Here is a 9455-nt window from a genome sequence, read left to right on the forward strand (position 1 = left end):
TATAATTAATTTATACAAAATTTAATTAAACAAAAATTAAAAAAAAAACAAAATGGTTGAAAAGTTGTGATTTTTTACAATTGTACAAAAAAAATACTCTATTACATTTGTACCCTTAATTGTAATTTTTAATTAATACAATTTTAATATTATAATTTTTTGGACTTTAATATATTGTTAAAAATTAATTTATATATAATTAATTTATATAAAATTTAATTAAACAAAAATTAAAAGAAAAAGAACAAAATGGTTGAAGTTGTGATATTTTACAATTGTACAAAAAAGTTACAGTGTTATATTTGTACCTTTAATTATAAATTTTTAAATTAATATAATTTTAACATTATAATTTTTTGAACTTTAATATGTTGTTAAAACTTAATAATATATAATTAATTTATATAAAATTTAATTAAATGAAAAATAAAAAAAATAAAATGAATGAAGTTGTGATTTCTGAATCACGACATGAAATCGTGATTAAGAATCCGACTTCTTCAATTTATTAAAAAAATAAACTTTTAATGTCGAGTCACGACTCAACATATTATTATTAATGTATTAAAAATAATTATATTAATATATTTTTTATTTTTTTTACTAATAAAAAATAAATAACTCTTGGCCAATGACTACGACGTAGATGACGTTACATTTTATATTAAACTAAAAGATAAGAGCAAACGCAGAGGTACTGTATATGGTCTTAGTGTAAAATCTCAACTGCTTCCAATTTTGCATTTTAATTTGATTCACTTGAGCATAACTGGGTCGAGGTACTGGATTATTGGTTCAATGGAAGAGTCATGGAATGGGACGCCGGAGACTCACGACTGCGTAATTAAGCTGGTGAGTTCAACTCTATTTTGTAAGTGCACATCGCGCTATTGGATTAACAAGTAATGAAGTCAACGAATTTTAGCTTGTTTGGTTTTAACTCCACTATCGTTTCGATCCCAGAGGCTGAATCCGCAGAGGCGGAAAGATAAGATAGTAATCGGGTGCGGAGCTGGTTTCGGAGGCGATCGGCCTATTGCGGCACTCAAATTGCTTCAGAGAGTGAAGGATTTGGACTACTTGGTACTCGAATGCTTAGCGGAACGCACGTTGGCAGAGCGTTACAGTGCTATGAAGTTTGGTGGCAAGGGTTACGATCCCCGTAGTATGTTTAATGCAACTGTGCAGTTAATTAGTTTTTGGTCTGTTTTTATTTATAGTTTGTGATTGCTAGTTTGTGGTTCAGAAGTTAACAGTGAGATGTTGTGGAAACTTGATAGTTCCAGTTGTTAAATTGTTGATTGCGTTGCTCAACTTGTCAATGTTATATGGGATTGTATTTGCGTGATAAGGAAAATATCAGTTTATGGGAGGAAGATATAGGACTTTAATGATAAAATACATGATCAGAGAACTATAGTCCTTAGGCCTTACCTCCAGGAGAGAAGGAAATAAACACCTTAGGACTAAAGTTTAGGATTACAGGTATGGCATATGGGTGTACTTTATTTGTAACTTCTGTATTTGTGCAAGTTGGAATCTGTAAGATAAGTTTTCAGCATGATACAGAACTTGATTGATACGCACTTACATCGAAGGAAGGGAATTATGGAAATGTATACGACTTTAATATATAGAAGTATATCAACCTTGGTCACCGCTATCCCTACAGGTTCTTGTAGTTTGTATAATTGCTTCCTTTTGTTTCTGTACCAATGATGATAGCAATATGAATATTATGGTCTAAAATTGCATTTAATTCTGATTGGCTTGTTGCATTAAAATGGTAATGAGATGTTATTGTGTCTCTGCTGAAACTTGTCGTGATTATGTAGTTTCAGAGTGGATGCAGTTGCTTTTACCTCTGGCTGTGGAAAGAGGCGTTCGTATTATTACCAATATGGGTGCCAGTGAGTATTGAGTGGTCATGTCTGAAAATCAAAATCTCCTTTCTTTTTACATTTTTATCCTACTTATTTAATGGTTTTGTTTTTAATTTTGAGACTTTGAAACTTCGTCATCTCATATAAATATGTATTCATACGTATTGCAACTCGCTGGAAGAGAGTCCATATGGTGCCCAAGAAGAGGTTTTACAAATTGCAAGCAAATTGGGAATGAATATAAGTGTTGGCCTGGCTTATCAATCATCTGTTTCAGAAATAGGTATTCTTTAATTAACAGAGGAAAGTAGTAAATGAATCTTCTATCATCCAAAGTTGGACTCCTGTGATGCTAACTATAGATTTTGTCTTGAACCTGTCCAGGACTGGACAATCAACTGAAATATGTTGATGGTGTAAGATTTTGGCTCTCTTTACTGTCTCTGTGAGTAACATCTCTGTCCTGATACATGTAATATTACGAGTTATAACTTGCATTAGACACGGAATTTTAAGCTGTAAACTTCTTTTGGTTGCAGGATAAATATGAAGATATGATTGAGAGTAGTCAATATTTCTGTAGTGATGCTTGAACCCCCTCCTTTGCGTCCTATCTAAAGATTACCTTTGGTCTGTGTAGGATGTTAGCGTGTATCTAGGAGCAGCTCCTATTGTTGAATGTCTCGAGAGGTACACACCAGATGTTATAATTACTTCTCGAGTTGCCGATGCTTCTTTATTCTTAGGCCCAATGGTATGAAATTATATATCCCTTTCATCTACTAAAATGCATTGTTTGTACAAAGATGTTTTAAGCATAATAATCATTTGTTAACCCTTTTGCCTGATGTTGTTGTGCAACTTTTTCTTTGGTTCTGAATAGACGTGTGCTGCACGCTAAAACCTTTCTTTCAAAAACCCATAGCATCAAGGACTTGTTTGTCTTGCCACCACCTGATGAATGGCCTCTGAATTGGTCAGGTATTTGAATTAGGATGGAACTGGGATGAGCTGCAGCTCCTAGCGCAAGGTTCTCTGGCAGGCCACCTTCTGGAATGTGGTTGTCAACTCACAGGGGGATATTATATGCATCCAGGTGATCTTTTCTTCATCTTCACATAGTGCTCAAGCTGATCCAAATATTTAAGTTTGTATTTATTTAACACTTCTATCCTTGTACAATTATTTTGAAGAATTATTTGTGTACAATTCTTCTAGGTGATAAATACCGGAGCATGTCTTTCCAAAATCTCCTCGATTTGTCTCTTCCTTTTGCTGAAGTTACCTTTGACGGCAAGGTATGTGTAGCAAAAGCAGAAAGCACCGGAGGGGTTCTAGATTTTAGCACTTGTGCTCAACAACTGCTCTATGAAGTTGGGGATCCTAGTGCATACATAACACCAGATGTGGTGAGTTGGGTTGCAGTTGCATTTTGTTACAGTCTTTTGCACCTGAATAAAGGACTGGAAAGAGACTAAAGGATTCAAAAGTTGAACCCTTTGTTCCATAAACAGATTGTAGACGTTCGGCATGTCACATTTCAACCATTATCAAACAGCAAAGTTCTCTGTTGTGGAGCAAAGCCTTCTCCTGAATCTGTACCGCAAAAATTGTTGCTGCTGGGATCAAAAGTATACACTCTCTCTCGACCTCCAAAATGATGAACAAAAGCAAATATGTGATAAAATGTGTGTATATATATATATATATATATCAAGTTAGCTATCTATGTGCAGGCATCTCCTTTTGGATCTTTATATATTTCTCTTTCTTGTAGAAATTTCTGTTATAAAACAAAGGCAAGGATTAGATATTTGGTTTCTTATTTTCTCTTCTTTGCAGGACTGTGGATGGAAAGGTTGGGGAGAAATCTCCTACGGAGGTTATGAATCTGTACAACGGGCTAAAGCTGCTGAATTTTTGGTAATGATCTCCTAGTACTTATAATAGCATTTCTATTCTTTCTTTTTCAAGGGTGCAGTTGAATTCAATGGCATGATACTATTGTTCACGGGCATCAGGTAAGGGCATGGATGGACGAACTATATCCTGGTATAAACAATCATATCATATCCTACATTATTGGTCTGGATAGTGTGAAGGCAACGTGCATTGGCGAGATAATGTTAAAGCCCAGTGAAGATGTTAGATTAAGGATGGATGGCTTGTTTGAGAAAGAGGAGCATGCAGTCCAGTTTACAAAAGAGTTCACTGCTTTATACACCAATGGTCCTGCTGGTGGTGGTGGCATCAGGTCTTTATTTTCTCATCCTTACAGTTTTAAGGATAGTCATTGGGTCTTCTTGTTCTCACTTGTTATACATCTCTACATGAAGGCATGGCTACTCAACAATGACATTACTGAGCTTTGGTTTTTCTGTTGAATGATCTAGTTTAAATTGGTTAAAGATCGAAAGTTTTATCTTTGATTGTGTCACCTGTCTGTTGTTTAAGCATGCTGCAAGAAGTTGTTAAGTGGCTTAAAATTCATGAGGGTATTTTATCGATTCATCTCGTTCCCAAACTCCAATCATGTTCAGGAGGTATTGAAGTCCAGAAGGAGATGTTAGGTGTTAAGATATAGTATTGCACCATCTAATGATATTGCCTTTTGTACATACTACAGAATGTAGTGGTTTAAAGTTGTTTGGATTATATTTTGTATTACCTAACAATTTTGCTTTATTTCAGCCAGTATTATAATGTAGTTTGCTGTAGATGAAGCTCTCAATTTGCTGAATGTGATTATTTATCATCTCATTTAAGCATTTAGTAATTCTGTACCTAATATTTGCTTTACCTAAAATTGAGATTTTCATCTAATACATTTTTTTTTTCTGGAGTTGATTTATATTGTCTTACCATTTTTTACTTAATGCAGCACCGGGTGCAAGAAAGAGATTTTTCTCGAAAAAGGATTGGTACCTCTCTCTCTCTCCACACACACACACACACAGACATTTTGTGTGTGTGCCTGCACACACTTTCCATATGTATTTTTATGTATGCATTTATTTGTGTACTTGTACGCGCCGTTTTATTGGTTGGGTTTTTCTATGAGGGGCCTGGAGTGAGCATTGTTACTTTAGTTCTAAAGAACACTGAGAGTATGTTTCTTCTCAGAAAGTAGTTAATCCTCTAGGTCCTGCCAAAATTCTCACCCGGTTTCATCTTACTTCTACAATTTCACAAATACCTGAATATATTCGAGTAACTCACCTGCATTCACATGTTGTCTGATCATTTAAAGGCTACATCAGTCAGTTTGGCGTCTAAGCTTGTAAATTTCATGCTGAATCATGTGTCGTATATTGATGATTTCACCAAATAGAACCATATAAATACCAAATTTTGATGACACAGGTTGGACGTGAATATGTGCGCTGGCAAATTTCAATGGCCCGAAACAATATCATCAGTCCAACTGATAAGAGTGCCAGTCGTTCGGTTACAAAGCAGAACTATGCTTGGCTTGAATCGGACTCGATACCTGTCCCAAGAGAAACTGTAGACAGTGCAAGCCAAGAATCAGTAGCCCAAGAAACTTGGCTCTCTGCTGCTCCCGCTGGCCAAAGGATTCCCCTCTATGATGTAGCACATAGCAGGGCTGGTGACAAAGGAAATGATGTCAACTTCTCCATCATTCCACATTATCCCCCTGATATCGAGAGGCTTAAGACGATTGTGACACCAGAGTGGGTAAAGCAAGTTCTCTCCCCTCATTTAAACCCTTCATCTTTTCCCGGATCAAAAGATATAGAACGACGAGACAAGTGGGTTAACGAGCACGTTAAGGTGGAGATCTATGAGGTTAAAGGGATTAACTCTCTAAATGTTGTCGTTCGCAACATTCTGGACGGCGGAGTCAACTGCTCGAGAAGGATCGACAGGCATGGGAAGACTATATCGGACGTCGTATTATGTCAGAGAGTGGTTTTGCCACCATGATGATTATCATGCGCTACGATCCGCATAGACTGTGTATAATTGAATTAAAATACGATGATGTGATGAATTGAAATATTATCATATATAATCTAATTGTCCTTTGTCTTTGAGCTCGTTATACTCACATTATGGAAGTAATTCAAGCCAGAGATTTTAGTGGTGTGAGGTATTGTTTATGCTTTGATATGACTGGAATAATACTTCACAAATTCTGCAAGGAATATTTCAAATTATTATTCTCCTTTATCTTTGTGTTATTATTATTTTGAAACTAACTCCTATATATCTTCATTGGATTTTTTTTTTAATAAAAAAATTCTCTTACAAGTGTCTCTATTTGAAAATTTTCCACTTATGAACTAGGATAACTCTCATTTTTTACTGATTGCATATATTTTTAAGGTAAATTACAGCGTGCTTCCTGATTGCTTATTATAATTATAAATATATTTTTATTGTTTGATAATCTTTTGAAATTAACGTTCGTCTAATAAATACTCCTTACAATGAATTATCATGAAGGATATTTGTTAGACAATGTTAGACAATCGTGAATATTAAGAGGATACTTATAATTTTTCAAACAATGAGAAGTAATTGTAATTATGACAAATTTTGTAAAAATTTATTGTAATTTATCCTGTATTTTTTAGGGTATAGCAATTTACTCCCCTTGTGATATTAAAAATGAGTAAATCACCCCCCTATGAAGAAAAAAATATAGCAATTTATAAAGGGTACATTGCTATTTATTTTTCTATAGGGGATAATTTACTTATTTGCAATATCACATTAGGGTTATTTCCCTATATTTTTATGATTCTAACAATTGGAACCTTTTAATTTTGAGATTTCCCGTTCTCTAACCCTCAAGCAATAATCTGAATTTCAAACCTGATCCAAAATCGCAAATACCAAAATAACAGACTAATTGATATAATTCTTGAATTGTCAATGTAGGAGCAAAATTTTTGGCGTGTCTTAATTTTGTGAAAGAAAGGAAAGGCCGAGAAAGAAGCAGAGGAAATGAGGTGGGAAAGCAGTGACAAACCATTCATACATAACTAACACAAACACAGGAAATGAAGGAGTCGTCAAACCATTTTCTCTCCACATTAACCGGATTCCATCCTAATTCCTACAGCATTCATAATCCAAGAGTTGTGGGGATCTCCAATCACGTGTCCACACATCCTCGCTCCATCGGTTGAGGGCTCGAATAAGTCTGCATTGTTTGCATGAGAGTGGTATAAAATCACACGTCTCGTTACGTACCAGAGATTTCAGTTCAGTTTCAACAGCCGAAAAAGTTTGGATGATTTAGGGGCGAATACGCTTTGAGACCGGACGTTCCCCTTTGAGCGCGAGCCGCGTAATCGTGAAGGTGCTAATATTGAGATTCTCAGGGGGTGAAGAAGAGCAAAATGGCATCATTCACAGGAACTCTGGACAAATGCAAAGCCTGTGACAAGACTGTTTATTTTGTTGATCTCTTGTCTGCTGATGGTGCTATCTTCCATAGGTCCTGCTTCAAATGCAGCCACTGCAAAGGGACTCTTGTTGTATGTGTGTTTTTCTTAAACCTGTTTTTACACACACACACACACACACACATGTTTTTCTGTGTTTTTGCCCTCTTTGAATTGTGACTTCATTTTCATATCAAGAATGGTGCTTGCTTCTCTTTATGTATGTTTGCAATGTTATTTGTGGCAGATGAGCAACTACTCTTCCATGGATGGAGTTCTCTACTGCAAGCCCCATTTTGAGCAGCTCTTCAAGGAGTCTGGAAACTTCAGCAAGAATTTCCAAACTGGTAAGAGAAAGACACCTTGAATCGGCTGTCGTCACATTTGAACCAATGTATAATGCACTTGTCGTCTGATTGATGCACATTTCAAGAAAAATGACAAATCATATCATGTGATTGGTTAAGAATTTTCCCTATTTCTTCAGACAGTTTTCAACTGATTATTTCCTGGCTTTTGATGAATGTTTCAGGAGCAAAGTCAGAGAGGGAAAATTCACTGGTTTGTGTCTTCTCCTTTTGTTAACTGAAAGACATATCTTCCTGAAATTGAGACAATGTGTTGTTTAAAATTGTATGCAGACAAGGACACCTAGCAAGCTCTCTGCCCTGTTCTCTGGTACCCAAGACAAATGCCCTGCTTGCAACAAAACTGTCTACCCACTGGAAAAGGTTTCTTCTTTCCATCTTTCATCAACAATCACATACATTTTTTCATCAAAGATCAACTAAAATTTGTACTAGGGGTAAAGATTCAATCTAATCATGTTTATGTATAGAGACAACATCCGGTAGGAGGTCGGGCTTATCCGTCATCCCCCACATATTATCTATAACTTTAAAAGATTATATGTAACTTGTACAGAATTCAAGAATCTCATCCCGCTCAAATTTTGAAACCGTATTGTTCCAAATAAAGAAGTTTGATTCTTTTCTTGCCATCCTGATGATGCTATTGCGCATTCCCATATCAATTGCACTATGTAAGGAGACAATCAACGCCTCATTGCACGAGGTACTGTCCATCTAATTTCGTGAGCCTCACGAACTTATATACGAAAAGATGCCTCTTTGGATCTGCAATTGATGTGGGGCGTGTGGCAGCATCGGATCAAGAAAAGATTAAATTGTTCACTCAAACCAAGTGTTCCAAATTGATTTTCCAATGACAAAATTTGTGAAAAAATAGGTGACTATGGAGGGAGAATCATTCCACAGGTCATGCTTCAAGTGTGCTCATGGGGGCTGCCCCCTCACACACTCATCCTATGCTGCTCTAGATGGCATCCTATACTGCAAGCATCATTTCCAGCAGCTCTTCATGGAGAAAGGAAATTACCAACATGTCCTCAAGGCTGCCAACAACAAAAAGAATGCTGTGGAGCCCACCGAGGCCGAAGCCGGGTCCGATGGGCCCCAGCAGTCAAAAGAGAATGAGGAGAAAGAAGACGACGACGAGGGGAAGGAGCCCGAACAACAACAATCCTAAAAGAACTTTTTATAACGACGAATATCTTGAATTTATTTTTTCTTTTCCTTTTAAAATTACTATAAACAGTTCTGAGTTTCGTATAATTTCTTTAGTTTCTTGAAAATTTATACTATGTTATTTCTTTTGCTGTAATTTAGGGTGTTTATGAAGTTGTATACCTTAATAAAAATCGAAAGCTCTCTGTATGTATGAGCTTAGAGCTGTAAAATGATTTGAGTCTAATCGAGTATTTGTATTTTAATATCTTGTAATATCCAAGTAGTATATGTACATTTGAAATTACGTTGTATTTAATTCAGTGTTATGGAATAATATTTTTATATAAAGAGTACTTTACTCATTTGATTTTTATTTCATTCTTAAATGTTTATTCATTTTTTAGATGTTTGGCATGTCACGAATTCGAATATCACTAATTATTATTTTTAGAATATCCAAAGTTTCATCTCATCTCATTGAAAAAAAAAAGAAAGATAGAATGCGTTTGATTGAGATGATTTTTTTTTTCCGAATATATGATTGAATCATATTATATTATTTAAAATAAAAATCAACTAATGTTTCTAGTAGTTAGATCTAATTTGCCACATATACTTATTTTTAT

General features: G+C 35.4%; 2 protein-coding genes across 2 annotated transcripts; both read left to right on the plus strand.

The window, feature by feature from the left end:
• The first annotated feature begins 687 nt into the window (after positions 1–687).
• LOC105173178 (propionyl-CoA carboxylase) lies at positions 688–5941 on the plus strand. The gene is made up of 13 exons (XM_011094851.3): positions 688–852; positions 964–1165; positions 1836–1910; positions 2065–2166; positions 2268–2299; positions 2524–2637; positions 2865–2979; positions 3102–3292; positions 3398–3514; positions 3726–3806; positions 3905–4137; positions 4765–4804; positions 5247–5941. Exons 1-13 carry the CDS (start codon positions 799–801, stop codon positions 5829–5831), a joined length of 1941 nt encoding a protein of 646 aa, XP_011093153.1. The 5' UTR covers positions 688–798; the 3' UTR covers positions 5832–5941.
• Positions 5942–6872: 931 nt separating this feature from the next.
• LOC105173179 (LIM domain-containing protein PLIM2b) lies at positions 6873–9134 on the plus strand. The gene is made up of 5 exons (XM_011094852.3): positions 6873–7393; positions 7548–7647; positions 7833–7861; positions 7942–8031; positions 8549–9134. Exons 1-5 carry the CDS (start codon positions 7256–7258, stop codon positions 8846–8848), a joined length of 657 nt encoding a protein of 218 aa, XP_011093154.1. The 5' UTR covers positions 6873–7255; the 3' UTR covers positions 8849–9134.
• Positions 9135–9455: the final 321 nt, after the last annotated feature.

Source organism: Sesamum indicum, linkage group LG11 (assembly GCF_026168435.1).
Source record: "Sesamum indicum cultivar Baizhima isolate 11 linkage group LG11, ASM2616843v1, whole genome shotgun sequence".
Classification (NCBI taxonomy): domain Eukaryota; kingdom Viridiplantae; phylum Streptophyta; class Magnoliopsida; order Lamiales; family Pedaliaceae; genus Sesamum; species Sesamum indicum.

Bases quoted from the DNA above. Each gene is read 5' to 3' on its own strand.
- LOC105173178 (XM_011094851.3), top strand. From the start codon at position 799: ATGGAAGAGTCATGGAATGGGACGCCGGAGACTCACGACTGCGTAATT. The intron at 853-963 runs GTGAGTTCAACT...TTTCGATCCCAG, and splicing joins ACGACTGCGTAATTAAGCTG to AGGCTGAATCCGCAGAGGCG. The intron at 3,807-3,904 runs GTAATGATCTCC...CACGGGCATCAG, and splicing joins CTAAAGCTGCTGAATTTTTG to GTAAGGGCATGGATGGACGA.
- LOC105173179 (XM_011094852.3), top strand. From the start codon at position 7,256: ATGGCATCATTCACAGGAACTCTGGACAAATGCAAAGCCTGTGACAAG. The intron at 7,648-7,832 runs GTAAGAGAAAGA...TGAATGTTTCAG, and splicing joins CAGCAAGAATTTCCAAACTG to GAGCAAAGTCAGAGAGGGAA. The intron at 8,032-8,548 runs GTTTCTTCTTTC...GTGAAAAAATAG, and splicing joins CTGTCTACCCACTGGAAAAG to GTGACTATGGAGGGAGAATC.